General features: G+C 40.4%; 1 protein-coding gene across 1 annotated transcript in view; it reads left to right on the forward strand.

Annotated features, from left to right (window-relative positions):
* MAP3K5 (mitogen-activated protein kinase kinase kinase 5) overlaps window positions 1-16,124 on the forward strand; it is a 174,906-nt gene that overhangs the window by 117,262 nt on the left and 41,520 nt on the right. The window contains exons 15-18 of the mRNA XM_015572060.1: window positions 1,517-1,598; window positions 6,652-6,785; window positions 13,161-13,288; window positions 13,712-13,848. Coding sequence (XP_015427546.1) covers window positions 1,517-1,598; window positions 6,652-6,785; window positions 13,161-13,288; window positions 13,712-13,848 — 481 coding nt within the window. The remainder of the gene's footprint in view (window positions 1-1,516; window positions 1,599-6,651; window positions 6,786-13,160; window positions 13,289-13,711; window positions 13,849-16,124) is intronic.

The following is a 16,124-nucleotide window of genomic DNA, read 5'->3' on the forward strand; positions in this document are numbered from 1 at the left end:
AAGACCATTGGAAAACATACAATTACATATTGTTTTGTGATTAATCACTATGCTTTAATTATGTTCAATTTGTAACAATGAAAATACATCCTGCATATTAGATATTTACATTATGATTCATAACAGTAGCAAAATTACAGTTATGAAGTAGCAACGAAAATAATTTTATGGTTGGAGTCACCACAACATGAGGAACTGTATTAAAGGGTCACGGCATTAGGAAGGTTGAGAACCTTCCTAATCGCATAGATCATGTCTATGCGATAAAGCCTCCATGAAACTCCAATAGTACAGGGTTCATGCGCTAGAACAAAAGATGCTGCCATTTCTCTTATCACTTAGGGATTGTTCAAGGGTTTTAGGAGCCCTGTGCCAGGGATGGGGGTCAAAGACCAAATATTAGAACAAGAGATGCCTGCAGTGTTCTTATCACTTAGAAAACTATGAGGGTTTTAGGAGCTCTGTGCCAGGAACTGGGGGCAGACCAATATATATTTTCTATCATCTCATTGGTACAGAGATAGAAGAAAGATTCTATCTGGTAGGTAACCTGTTCTTCCCTTGGGCTGGCAGTGCGCAGCACGACCTGCCTGTGAGAGCACCAGCTCTCACAGTACCTGTTCACAGTGCCTCCCTTACTGTATGTCTGGAGACCATTGGCATCCCCTTGGAACGGATAGCAGCACGGCTAGTGTTCCACGGGGCAAATCTGTTTCTCGCTTGTAATTATTTTTCTTGGCTCTGAGTTGGCCTTGAGAAAAAAGAAAACTTTATAAGAAGAACTCCTGAAGGAAATGTCTCCAACACCAAGGTGGCTTCTGTCACAAACATATAAGCTCGCCTGTTCCTGGTTCACATTAGTGTTTTGCAGATTATATCTATGATATTGAGGTGCTCAGGCAGAAGATTTGAGTCACTGAGATCAAGTGTTGTAGTGGCCAACACTGTATCAAATAGTCACCTCAGAATTTAGAGACACTATTCTAGAATATGGGTATTACTTTAGGTCCTATTTAAATAAAGTATCAACAGCAGCAAAACAATAATAGCTCATTTTAATGAGTGTACTATGCTAAGTAAGCACTTTACAGGTATACCTCAAGTCATCTTCACAACCACCTAAGAGACTGATAAGTATATCCCCCATTTTATAATTAAGGGATGAGTCTGAGTTGGAGGAGCTTAATCATATAAATACTAGCAGTCTTGGTCTGATATCCAAGTCCATTTTCCTAACCTTGTCATTTCTATGACCTTGTCTAGCCTTTCTGTTCTAATTCTATACCATGTATATAGTACTGTCTACATGCAGTGGGGCATGAGGTTGGAAATTTCTGGAAGAGCCTACCAACCTGTTTTCTTTTTGAAAAATCATATTTTCACTCTGTTCCTGATGATTGTTTTTATTGCCTGACATTCTTAGGTCCTATCTTTTTTTTTTTTTTTGCTCTGAAATCACTTTGGAACATACTTGTTTTATGTATTATGAGTGACCACATTCCAACTTCCATCGTAGGTTTTTTGAAATGGTGAACAACATTACCGAAGAGAAGGGGAGAGGTGTGGAGGAAGGAGACTGTGAAGGTGACTCCCTGGAGGTAATGACTTAGGTTTCCTTTGTTAATTTTACCTAAGTTTCTCCAGGACTGGTTTTAAAAAGTGAACTATTTTAAGCTTTACTGAGGAGAGAGAGTGTTGTGGGGGAGGGGCATATGACTTCTATCCTTTGCATTCCATCAGAAAAATTTCAAATCTGTGATGTAGAATGGCTTCTGCAGTATTCCCGACGATCTGGATAGTTTGTACAGTAAATTCACACATACTTGTTTTAAGTATTTTGGCTTAGTTGGCCATGATGCCACAATTCTTGATATTGCTGGCATTCTTTTCATGGGTGTTCTATCAGCATCACGTTGATGAAAGGACCCAGTGATGTTTTGGGCTGTGAAGACGATAAGCCCTGCCTTGGCCCTCCCTCTCACTCAGTACCCTTCCTGGCCAGAGCACTTTACCATATGCGTTACTAAACAGCCTTAATTTATATTTTTGCATAATTTATGATAATTCCATTATATCTTTTATTACCTTTCTTAGGTGCTTTCAACCTTCTTAATTAAAATTATTTTTTCAGTATTCTGAATATTTTGTTAAAATGAGCTAATTTCATTACTGTAAACTAAACTCGAACTTCAGCCTGTAAATGACATATCAAAAATAATTCCTCCACTTCCCATTCCTTTCAGTGTAAACAGGAAAGATTACTTTGCTGATTAAGATTTTTATGCTGAATAATTATTATCTGATCTTTACTTCAATTTGAGATGGAATTTAAATTGTTTCAATATAATTCCTGAAGCTTTTTAGGCCCCTGGGCCCAAAACAAAATTAAAATGTTGGAAAAGTCAGACATTTTTTAATGTTTTTAACTTCACTTAGAGTGGTGTCAACATTTAGTGAATATTAGCTATTAATGTGGTCCTGTAAGCCACAAATTTGAAGCTAATCCTTCAAATTTTTGATGTTTGAAAACTTTTCATTCAAAGCCCAAGTTAATATTTGCTTTTATTTCTGATTTGAATAATCAGCTTTCTTTGAAGCAATCCAATTGTGGGAGAGATTTAGCCTCTTTGGGTCATGGTCAGAACCCCCTCTGATCATACCTGGCTCTTGTGAGATCCCCGTGCTGGGACAGGAACCTTGAGTTCTGGTTTTAACTTTGCAAGCAGCCAGTTTTATAACTTTGGACAGAATTTATACTCCCACTGGGCTGAGATGATCTCATTCCTTACATGAGAGTTGAACAGGAAGATCTTAAATATCCTTTCTTAGCTCAAGTATTTTATAATTTTCAAGATTAGTACAGACTGTACAAGGTTTTTCAAATATAGCTCAATATCACTTTGGGAGGACTTTTCTATTTTTAAACAGAAAGAGAAACAACTTCTTTTGATTCCAAGCCATGTTTTTTGACTCAAGGCTGTATTTTGACATGAAAGGGTTATGAACCCATATTGTAAATAATTTAATGTATTAATAAGTTTATATTGAAATCACTGAACAATTGAATACAGTTCATCATTGATTAGATTACAATTAATCCTAAGGGTTCTAACACTTATCAGCTGTGGTCCCCATTTTTGTTCTCCCAGCCATCCATAGCTTCCCTACGAGCAGGATATCTGCCCAATAACCCAAACCAGACATCTCAGAGAAACTGCCACTCCAGCCAGTCTTACCCCACACCCAGTCTTTCCTCCAGCCCCTTCATTTCATTCTATCACTCCCCCATCTCGGGGCCTAATCTCTCTCCTCTGTTAATAAACGTCTCTGTCATCAGCAGACAGATCTCTCATGTGGATTTAATCCTGTGACTCCCCTAATTATAACGATGTTCTTAACTGTCTGGCTATACCTTACCCTTTCCTTTGCACCCTACGGTATGGCAGTGCCAAATTCTTTTCTGTTTCCCAGACAGCCTGTCTTTGGGCTTGACATGCAGATGCCCAACTCCACATGCTTTTTCTGCTCTGTCCCACTTGATTGGCTGCATCCTAATTTTTGAGATCCAATCCGTGTCATTTTTTTCTTTGAATCCATTTTCAACACTTCTTCTCACTTTGCTCTACTCTCAAAACATTTTTACCCACTCCTCTGCCCTAGCTCTTCTTATTGCATTGTAATTTGGTAGTCTGCACCGAACTCTTAACATCCCGAGGCTAGATCATGGCTCTATACCCCTTTTTAAAAATAATTCTCACCTGAGGATATGTGTGAGAGAGAGAGAGAGAGAGAGAGAGAGAGAGAGAGAGAGAGAGAGCTAGATATTGGCTATCTCTTGTACACACCCTAACTGGGGAGCAAACCTGCAATCTAGGTAGATGTCCTATCTGTGAATCAAACTCACAACCCTTTAGTACACAGAACGACACTCCAACCAACTGAGCCAGCTGGCCAGGGTTCTACCTCTTTTAATCACGTAGCCTCGCATGGTGCCGGGTATCCAAGCAGAAGTACAGTCAGAAGGCTTTGAAAAGTTTGAAGCTGGGGGTGGGTATGACAAAACCAGAATTGTTTAAACAGTATCTCAAACTCAGGAGAGGCTATGGATTGAAGGGGGAAGAATAAATGCTGGTAAATTGGCTTGAAGTTTGTTTAATCAATATTAAATCAATGAAAGAATGAATACCATAATCAAGCTGAATACCATAATCTGGCCATTATCAACCCATTCTCTTTTCATCTCCTTTTCTTATTTCCTTGAAAAAAAATGACTGAGGTACTTCTGGTGCTCAATATGAAATATGTTGTGTCTCCCTCTTCACTCCTCCCCCAAACACATAGACATAGTCTCCCTCCATCTGTCCCTCCTCTGTCTCCCCCCCTCCTTCCTTCCCTCTCTTTCCCCCAACATCCTTCTTTTTCTGCATTTTCACCTGTTTTATCAAAATGAGCTTATGATTGAAACAAGCCTGAGAAGTCACGGCAGCTGGCCCTGTGCATCTGTTTATACATATTTGCCAGTGTGCATAGTTGCCAGTGACCCCTTTGGGGATGGAGTGGGGACAAGCGAGATACTAGGAAGGTTTTCCTTTGACTCAAGCATCTGCAGGACGATGGAATACCTTACCATCTCCTTTCCTGATGATTTGCCTCACAAACAGTGAATTAGAATTCATTTAAATCAATTCGGAATCATCAAGTTTCTTCAGCAGCCTTTTTCTATTTTGGTTCATATCTAAAGCTCAATACCCAGTTACCACACTGTCTGAGGAAATATGTCACTGAGAGTGTTGTATGAAATGAGTGTCAATTTGTCACCCAGTCATTCATTCTGTTGGCAGAAGGAAAGTTTTTCCTCCACCAACTTAGGTTCAGTGATGGGGACCTGCAGATTAACTGGCAAAGACACATTAACAGGAGAAAAGATCAAGTTTATTCATGTACATGGGAACATACAAAGAAGTGAACAGCTAGAGTTAAGAGCTTATTTATTTATTTTACCCAGAAAAATCCTTAATAGGACTTCAAGGGAAAGAAAGCACGTGGCGGGAAACTAAGTAGAAGCAGGTGGAAGGTACAGAAGCTTTTGGAAAGGTTTTGTCTTTGTAATTTCTCATCCAGGTATGAGTGGTCCTAAACCTCCCAGAGAGAGGTTATGGCCGCTGTATTTTCAAGAGACTTTGCTTAAGTCAGCACAAGAAGTTTAGATAAGGGTTTTTCTGCAGCTGCTACTTACTTAGATGTTTTCATTCAGCTTAAAATAATGGTCATACCGCATTTGTGTCCAAGTGTATCTCACCAATTCACTCAAATATTTATTGGACACCTACTATGTGGTAGGCGCTGTTCTAGGTGCTGGGGACACAGCAGAGATCAACAGAGGAACATCCCTCATTGAGCTTACATTCTAGTGAACAATAAACAACATGAATAAGTAAAACTTGTAGTATGTTTGTAGAAAAAGCAAGGAAAGCATTAGGAAGTTAGTTTAATGGGGTGTGCAGTTTTAGGCAAGGCAGCCAGGGAAGACTCCCTGACAAGGTGATAGTTGAGTAAAGATTTGAGGGAGGAGAGATCAATCAAACCTGCTATGTGCACCTGCAGCATTTTTAGCATTCTATTGATATTATTAGTAATGATTTCTGTTTTTCATATTTCTTTATTAAGCAGGTGATACTGAAAATTAGCAAAGGTACTATTAGGGTCGTTGAGGTGACCACTCCGTTGATGTGATGAAGTACAGAGGGAAATGCATGGCTTTTTCGAAGGTTGCTTTACTGTCGGTCCCTTGACCATGCAAGGACTGCGTGCATCACCACTTTGTCATTTGCCATCCTAGGCTGATTCTCTTTCCAGCACCAGTTTAGATTGCTCTGGGCAGGCAACAATAGAGGGATGATTCCAGAAGTATTCCCATTGTTGCTTCAAAATGCAGCCGTTTCCCTTAGCGACAACCCGATTTGCTTGCCTATTGCCATAGAAATAAAATGCAAAATACATAAGCAGTGTAATTCTACCTTTTTTTAAAAAAAAAACATTCCTTTCCCTGCTGCTCCTCTTTTTCTCCGTTTTTGTCATTTAACATGCCCTGCCTTCCCTTGGCTCTTGGCCCAGCTCTGTTCTACTTTTCTGACCACCATGTAGATAATTCTCTGTCCTCTATGGGCCAGGCAAACTAGTAAGACCTCAAATTTTTCTTCTTACCTAAAGCCTTTCAGTGGTTTTATTCTCCTGGTAGAGTGTGAAATACTTTAATAGCACCAGAAGCTGAAAAACAAAAGAAAGATTAATTAGATGTGATAGGTACTGATACTAATCATACTTATCTCTAGAGTCAGTGAAAAACCGGATTTAGTGGGTAAAAGAATCCAAGTGGGCTTTTGAAAAAAACTCTTAGGGATTTAAATACATAGTCGCCACTGTATTTGTACCAGTGGGGACTATGTATTTAAACATGAGCACATAATCTGGCTTATATTGCGAATGTCTATTTTTTGGTTCTTAAAGCTGCTTTTTTCAAATTTCATCTTATTGTTTCCCTTGTATGGCCATCTGCTAAAATAAGGAAAAATGCTCTTGGAAAAAGTTGATGTTAAAAATGTAGAATGCAACTAACGTTTCAATATTCTCTCTCCATTTTTCCTTTTGTAGTATGACTATGAATATGACGAAAATGGTGACAGAGTCGTTTTAGGAAAAGGCACTTACGGGATAGTCTATGCAGGTCGAGACCTGAGCAACCAAGTCAGAATCGCTATTAAGGAAATCCCAGAGAGAGATAGCAGGTATAGTAATTGTGGCTAATAAAGAGCTGTTTGCTAAGGTGTTTGGGGTTGTCTGTAGCCTTTTAGAGAATATTTTGGTGAAACTCTGTCTGAGAACTCTGTGGTTTTAATGAGCTCCCTGTGAGGTTAAGCTGCTGCATCATTCAGTGATTCAGTTACAAGACTGGCGGGGAAAGGACAGCATCTCTGAGGAAACAGAACTCTTAAAGAGTGGAAAAAAGAACGGCCCTGTGTGTGTTGGGCCCAGGTTTTGTCAGAGAGCAGACAGTGGTTTATTATAGGGCACATGGGGAACCAGCACTATCTGAAGCTGTTCTAACCAGAGGTTCCAGTTTCCAGTCCAGCAGTTAAAGGAGGTTGGAAGTCATACTATTAGGGTCATTTTAACAACAAATAGAAAGCTAAACACACTGAGAAATCAGCAGCTCTACTTAAGGGTTATTGGTCAATATTAATGTTAAATTTGCTGGCTTATAAATGTTAGAAATCAGTTTTTTTTAATGACTAACTCAAACCATTCTGTGTGTTGAGTCATCAGAGAAGAAAGGTCACAGGACAAGCCACTGCCCCCGCCCCCCCGCCCCGCCCCAATGCCCCAAATTGGAGAGACAGTCACACTGTTGGGAGTTTTGCTTTCAGGAGCACAACTAGATCCTCACAGAAGAAAATCCCCTCATACTTCTGAGAGGGGTTGGGGGGAAAGGAATCAGTTTGAAATACACCAGAGCATTCTCTTCTTAGCAAGGCCTGCCCTCAGGAGAAAGCATTTTACCAGGGCCTGCCTATTGGGGTGTTATCAGAGCCTAACCAACCTGGGAGAAAGGAAATAACCAACTCCAGCCCCTTCTAGCCATCCTGGCCCACCTCAAGGGTTTGGGGTGGACCGAGAAGCACTGGAGCAGTTCACAGCCCAGTGGCCCAGGCTCACTAAAAGACTAGAATGCTTCACCTGTTATACCATGCCTGGTTTTCAACAAAAGTTACAAAGCATACTAAAAGGCAAAAGGCACAGTTTGAAGAGACAGAGCCAGGATCAGAACCGTCTCAGTATGGCCATGATGTTGGAATAATCAGACCAGGAATGTAAAACAGTTATGATGAATATGCTAAGGGCTCTCCTGGGTAAAGTAGGCAGCCTGTAAGAACAGGTGGCAATGTCAGCACAGAGGTGGAAATCCTAAGAGAGAACCAAATAGACATACTAGCGATAAACCAGTAACAGAAACGAAGAGTGCATTTGATGGGGTGGATGCCTAGCTCAGTCTCTATGCTTGAGGCTCTCAGTAGAATATTCCAAAACTGAAAAGCTAGGAGAACAGACTGAAAAAGAGAGAACAGAATATCCAAGACTGTGGGACAACTACAAGAGGTGTAACACATGCCTGCCTAGTGGGAATAACAGAAGGAAAAGAGAGAGAAAAGAACAGGAGAAATATTTAAAGAAATGGTATGAACCACACATAGTGGGGACTTTTTTGGAAATAAGAAAGTTGTTCAGGGGAGAAACAGCTCTGGTAACACTGTTGCTCCTGGCTCTAGTGTTCTCTTCTACCATTGCCTTCTCCAACCACTAATTATCTCTTCTCCCAATCTCATGATTTCTGCTGCCCTCATGGCTTTTGTTGTGTCTTCTCTCCATAAGATCCTGCTCCTACAAAAACTATATGTTTTCCATGTGTTGTGCATTCACACTCTGAAAGAGAAAGGGTTGGATTGAGTCCAGTGTTACTGAAGTCCTTATTTGGCCAGACTTCAATGCCAGGCTGCATCATGGACTTACCTAGGCGTCCTTGAATCCACTTTTCTGTGTCCATGGTAACAGGGTCATATGTCCAGTTTTCTTTAGAAAGGACACTCTCCTAAGCTTCCTGGGTCATCTGTCTTCCCAGCCTCTCCACTTGTAAGTCTAAAAGGCACTTCCAGGTTAAGATGGTCAAAACTGAATCACGGGTTTTTACCAAACCCAAATGGACTCTACTTGAAGTGTTCCATGTCTCAGTTAAGGTAACCCCATCTATCCAGCTGTTCAGGCTAAAACCTAGGATTCGTTTGGATTCCTCTCTGTCTCTCTCACTTTGCATCAACTCCATCAGCGACTTGTACTATTGTCTCAACCTCTGCAGCCTCTCCTGAATTTTTCCACTGCCATCACAACTCCAGGCCTTCAGGTCCCTCACCCAGACTCCCTTCTGCAAATACCTTGTAACTAGACTCTGCTTCCACTGTTTCCTCCACCTCAACTCCATCCCTCCTCAGAGAAGCCAAAGATCTTTCTGAAGTTGAAATCACACCTTGTCACTACCACTTAAAACCCTTCAATTGTGCCCTAGCTGATTGGGCCGAGTGGATAGAGTGTTGGCCTGCAGACTAAAAGGTGCCCGGTTGGGTTCCAGTCAAGGGCATATGCCTGGGTTGCGGGCTCCATCCTCAGTAGGGGGCGTTCAGAAGGCAGCTGATCAGTGTTTCTCTCTCATCATTGATATTTCTGTATCTCGTTCCCTCTCCCTTTCTCTCTGAAACCAATAAAAATATATTTAAAAAAGAAAAGAAAAAGAAACCATTTCCAAGCTCTTGAAAAAATAAACACCCTTCAGTTGTAACCAGCGTAAAACCAGAACCCTCAGCATAGACATCTGCCTCCCTCTGTGGCCTCACCTCCTCCACTACAGCCACACTGCCCTCTCCCTATCCATCAAGCGCACCAAGGCTCACTCCCCAAAACCCAGCAGGATTGCCTCATTTTATCATTTAGTTCTCAGTTCAAATTTTAAGCCATCAGAGAAGCCTTCTCACACTACCCCAGGCTGAAAAAGACACATGAAACCTGGGTCCCAGCTCCCAGATCTCTTTCTGCCTCTCCATCTTCAGGGTGTGACTTTCACAGGCGACCTCTCTGCCTCCAGATCCACATTCCAGGCAGGAAGAAGAAAAAAGGAGATAAACTTTTCCAGAAATATCCAGCATACTTTTACCAAATGCAACCACCCCTTACTACCAGGGAGGCTTAGGAACTCAATAGCTTTTTAGCCAGCCATTGGTTTCTCCAAACAAAATAATAGAAAGAGGAAGAACAGATGCTCGGTAGGCACACAGCTGCTGCCGTCTGCCACGCATGGTTTCATGTTCTCTATGCTATTGTTGCAGTTTCCTCTTTGTGATATATTTATGAATTCTTAAAGCGGTGATAGAACGTACTCATTAAATACCCAGAATATGTATCAATTTGTCATATTAAATTTTTTGTTAAATATTCCTAATAGTTCTTAAGTAATATGTGCATAGCATACATTTTGAAATAATAAAGGGGTTGTCACTATCAAATTGCTGCAGCACACTCACTAATCTTTACCAACTTCCCCTCCCCTGACCCCCTCCCCCCAGATGCATATAAGTAAGTACTTGGAAGAAAGCCACTTTTAAAGTCATCTTTGTAATGTGGCTACATTGAGACACAGGTTATGCTTCCATCGCAGTAATCTTATTACAGTGGTGACAATGAGACCTGTAACATTTAAAAAAAATAAAATAAAATCATCTTTGTAACTTAAGTCTATTCAGCCGCCACTGTGCACACAAAGCACACCAGCAGCAGCAAGGTCCTGTTTTGTAACAGTGCATTTGGCGTAATGTGGGTTGTTCAAAACGGGCATGATAGGCCCTTCTCTTGAGCACCTGGTGCAGGGCATCTTCGTGTTATCAATAAAAGAAGATTACAATAAAGTCTATCATATTATTGTGAGGTGCAGCACACAAGGGTGTTTCCCTCTATGTGCCCTGGAGAGGTTTTGATGTTGCATTTTAAAAGATAGCAGTTAGAAAGGGTAATTACTGAAGGAGTAGGATGGGCGTACATAATGCATGATCCAGCATACGCTACACATTGCCATCTGTAATGAAGGATCATAGCAACAAAAAGTGCCTTCTGTGTTTCCTTCCTACTCTGTGAACACTTTGTTAGAGAATCGGGGTGTAGTAAGAGTGAGGCAGAGGAAGCGCACTGTCAGAGTCCCAGCTAGTTGTTCCTCTCGGGTTGGCTTCTTCCTCTAACAGTCTAGACACCCCTGAGCTATTTATTTAGATCAGTTATTCTCTCCCCCACTGTATACTGGAGCTAATTGGGGAACTTGTAAAAATACTGAATGCCGGCCCTACCCCCAAAATTCTGGGTTGGGCCTGTGATATTTTTTAAAGACTTCCAAGGGATGCAAATGTCCATCCAATGTGGGAACCACTGGTTTAGATGGTTGTAGTGGGGATTTGACTCAGAGTAGGTGCTCTGGAGACAATATAAATTAATAACTTTTCAAAGCAGAATATACGCAAGCATCTCTGATCTATATCATTTCTTCTTTCCATTGTTACAGCTAATTGAAAAGAAATAGGATTTCCTTATAATCTCCATAGATAAGCATAGTTTATTGACCTGAACAAATTTTAATTTTGTGCTCATGCAGCGCTTGGCACTTTCACTTACACTTAGTGAGAATTACTGGATGTTAGTAGCCATTTCCATATTGGAGAAGCGTTCTTATTCTTAACTAGGATGAATCCTGATTATTATTGTAATTTTGGAGCTATCCTTTGGTTACCTAATGAGGGGGTAAGGGGTTGGCATATGTTTGTTTCTCCAGGATCTTACATTTAAACAATCGTAATTGATTTTCAATAGAGGGCCAGGAGGCAGGAAACCTTAGGTTCATCATAAACTGAGTTAGTCACTTGATCAAGGTCATTTAGTCATCATGATAAACCTGTACAATAAGGCCAATATTTCCCACTAATTTATCTCATGCATATCAAGAACAATCTTATCAACTAGTGTTATTAAAGTGATTTACACCCCATGGAAAAAATAACTTGCAAATATCTTCATAGTTTAGAGTCATTACCTAAGTATCATATTGGTAACGTTTTTTACTGGTATTTTTCATTCATTCAAGCAATTATCAAAATGATGGTGGTCTTCACTGATATCCTGTTAAAGGGCTCAGGTTAATAGCTGTCTTCATAGTTCCTAGAGCTATTCTAAAGGAAGATAAAAAGGAGTAAAAGTCAGTTTTTTGTTGTTGGCAGTTTCCTGAATATTAGTTTACAGTTTATAAAAATTTGTTTAAATTAAACAAATTTGGATTTTTGTAATCTAATGTTGCTTTAGTTTATCCCGAAAAACTTCATGAAAATAGTATTATTCAGCACTAACCAATTCTAATATTTCTTATTGACATTCAAAAAAATCCATCCTGCCTATACAGATTTACCATAGTAAGATCTGCGCTTTGCTTACATGTAGGACTGAAGCAGGTTATGAGACATCACATTTGTACTTAATATGTCTTAGTAGTTAGTGCCTTTCACTCCTGTAGCCTTCATTGTAGAGCAGGGGAAAAAATTTGGGAATAGTTTTGATAGTCTGTTTATCATTGCTGACATCTTGCCATTGTTAGTTGTATAATAATTATATTAGAGCTACAGTGGATTCAAGATTAAGAGTCTGCAAGTTTTATAGTTCCTCAAATAATCATCAAAAGTGTTGTTCTGTCCGTTCCAGAAATATGAAATACTTTCATTTTATAATTTGATAAAACGACATATACCAAGTACATGATGTCGAAGTCTGGTTTAAAGCTGTATAGTGTATAGTCTTGGTTGGGATTTAATTTTTTTAAAGCCTGATAGAATAGAATTGGTGAACACAGTAATGTGAGGATTTCAAAGCAAGGGGTTCACGGAAACTTGGCATATAAATGGAATGGTAAAGTTACGTTATGTTATGAGACCAGTGAACTAAAGGCCAGTGAGGCCATAATAAGTTATGAGACAGCAAGCTATGTGGATTATTTCTATTGTCCTGGGTTCAAATCTTAATTCTGTCACTAGCTTTGCAATCTTGGGCAGGTTGGTCATCCTCTTTATGAATCAATTTCCTAATCTGTAACATGGTCATCTTAGTAGCCTTCTCATGGGGTGGTTGTGAGAAATAAGTTAATACAGTGGGGCCTTGACTTACAAGTTTAATTCGTTCTGAGACCGAGCTCGTTAAGGAGCTCATTAACTCAAATTACTCTGTCAACTCAATGCAAAAATTCAGCCGAGAGACAGCTGGTATCTCAAAAAACTCGTTAGTCGGGACACTCCTAAGTCAAGGCCCCACTGTATATACAAAAGGCTTAGAAAAATGTCCGGCACATTTCCCCTCAGACCCTACCAGGCCTTCAACTTCACAGAATTTATGTTATTAGAAATTAAAGCCTCAGTTGGTCATATTTGATTTTCTATATGGGTATAATAGCTGACAGTTTCATTTTACATTTTGTAAACGTATATGCTAAAGTCTGGCTAACACAATTAGCTCACCGACATTTGCATGTCTTTTAGATACTCCCAGCCCCTCCATGAAGAAATAGCATTGCATAAGCACCTGAAGCACAAGAATATTGTCCAGTATCTGGGTTCTTTCAGTGAGAATGGTTTCATTAAAATCTTCATGGAGCAGGTTCCAGGAGGTAAGAGATGTTTTTTTCCTCTAAAAACTACAAATTTCTAGGGCCTTGAAGAGAAGTAAAACTGAATGGGATTTGTAGGTTTATAGGTCTTAATTGGTCTAAGTTAAAAGAAAAGTTAGCCACATTGCATTACCTTCCATTTTATTAGAAAACAGTAAGTATCTGAAATCATTTTAATGTCAATCATTGGGACTTGGATTAAGGTTAGCGAATGAGTGGCTTTTTACTACTTACTATTTTATAATGAGCATCTTCAGAGCGGGGACACTTGCCTATTCATATTTGAGCCCTTGTATCCAGTACAGTTCCTGGGCCACTGTAAATAACCAATAAATGTTAGATTAAATTAGTATTACTTTATTAATGTACTTTAAGAACTCATTTGGATTAAGATTTTATCCGCTGTTTTTCCCCACTTTACAGGAAGTCTTTCGGCTCTCCTTCGTTCAAAATGGGGCCCATTGAAAGACAATGAGCAGACAATTGGATTTTATACAAAGCAAATACTCGAAGGATTAAAATACCTCCATGACAATCAGATAGTTCACCGGGACATAAAGGTAGGATGAACTAGGATTCATTTTCATATGTTCCTTGTTGGGGTAATTGCTTTATTTTCAAAAGCCATGTTATGTTATGGGTATTAACTTAGAATGGTGAATAAATAAATTTTAGGAATAGAAATAGAAGATATTGCCCTGTCCTGAATCAGTCATGGATATTCATATCTTATCTATGAAAGGAATAAACTCCTTATCCATGTTCAACAAACAAAGATTGAGCTTCCACTACATGCCTGGCACTGCTCTGTGTGAGTTTGGGCACAGCAGAACAAAACTGAACGGGAGGATGATCCTTGCTTCTGGGAATTTAGAGGCTGGTTAATCTTATATCCTTACCCATAGTATCGACTCAGTAAATATTTATTGAATCAATGAATAAATGATTAAAAGGAAAAAAGAGCTCTAACTGTTTTGGCTCAGTGGATAGACGGTTGGCCCTCGGATTAGAGAAGTGTTCTCGGTTTGACTCCGGTCAAGGGCATGCACCTTGGTTGTGGGCTCCATACTCAATAGGGGTTGTGCAGGAGGCAGCTGATTGATGTTTCTCTCTCATCCATGTTTCTAATGCTCTATCCCTCTTCCCTTCCTCTCTGTAAAAATAAATAAAATATATTAAAAGAAAAACGAAATCTCTTCTCACAACCATCACATATTCATGGATTAAACGAATATTAGATAACTTAGTAGATTCTCTTTAAAAAGAGAATATTCAGAACTAAATTTCTGACAAAGGCTGGACTATGGAAAGTAAATTAATATTACTGCCCTAAAATCAACCCAAATATCTATTTATTTGTGATATACTAATATCTTATTCTAGAAAAATAAGTAAAACAACCCAAATGCCTATTTATTTGTGATATATCTTATTATTCTAGGAAAATAAGTAAAACAACATAGAAAAGAAAGTAAAGTGACTGGGGAATTATGACTATCACTAATAACACGGTGCACAGATTCATGCACATTGAAAGGAAATTAATTAGAAGAAATATTTTAATATAGCTATTCACCCTTTCTCTATAATAGAAGTTTCAACCAAATTCATGATTGACAATGACAGACTGAAAGACTGGCTTTTGGCGCCAGTGAGAGCTTTATATGTATTGTGCATGCACAAGTCAATTTAGCCTTTTATGGATATAGAATAAAATTGCTTAATTAGAACTGCTTTCTGATTTAGCTAAACTTTTTCCAGCCCAGTGACGCACCCCAACTTCTCTTTCACGTAATTGTCAACAACACAACAGTAAATATCAACAAGAAGCAGATTATTATTGTAGATTACGCAGGGAGAACAAAGGGTAAAATATTTAACAATTTTGAGCAGTGAGAAAACCTGAAGTCATTGTCAAGGGGAAGCCAGGCATTGCTACATGACATCATTACCCGGTGCCCACAGCCACCATTTCAGGGCTGGGCTGGGCTATGGGCTGCATTTTGTGCCTTGGCAGCATTGGCTGCGATTTGGTAGGCTGTCACTCTGGGGTGGTGGCGGGGCCTGTGTCCCACTTGGAGGAAGCCAAGTGTTGCTTTGTCGGCACCAGGTCCGCACTGTCATTTCTCTGTAAATGGCCAGTGTCCGTCATGGCAACTCCTGCGTTGAGTGTCTGCCCCCTGGTGGTCAGTGCATGTCATAGCGACTGGTTGAATGGGATGAGGGACACTTAGCATATTAGCCTTTTATATCCTACCTAATAATGGACAAACATGGTAATTAACCGTACCTCCGACACGCTTCCCATTGGCTAATCAGCGAGATATGAAAATTAATCACCAGCCAAGATGGCGGCTAATTTGCATATGTCGGCACCAAGCAATGGAACAAAGCCCATTGGCCCTGGGTAGGAGCAGCCCTCCGTGCCACCGCCACCGGGATCCACCCCCGGGAGCTGAGCCTGGCGGCAGGAGTGGAGAACGAAGCCCACCGTGAGGGTCTCTACGGGCGAAGAGAAGAGCAAAGGCCTGGGTTCTTGCCACTGAAGAAAAACTGGTGCCAGCAGCCAGGGGATGGGGCCCTCAACTGCAAGAAGGCACAAGTTGGGCTTAGGCGGCCGCTTCTCTGCCCCACACCTGGCTTCTGTGGTGATCAATCAGTGACCCGCAGAAGCCCGGTGCAGCGGCAGGGAAGCGGCTGCCGCCAGCGTCCCCGGCCGGCACTTCCCTGACCCGCACCCGGCTTCTGAGATGGGTGACGCCTACGTTTGATGACACATAACTGACTGCCCTCCCTGGAAGCACAGAAGAAGAAGAAGCCCCCAGAAGAAGCAGCC

This window comes from Myotis davidii, unplaced genomic scaffold (assembly GCF_000327345.1).
Source record: "Myotis davidii unplaced genomic scaffold, ASM32734v1 scaffold266, whole genome shotgun sequence".
Classification (NCBI taxonomy): Eukaryota; Metazoa; Chordata; class Mammalia; order Chiroptera; family Vespertilionidae; genus Myotis; species Myotis davidii.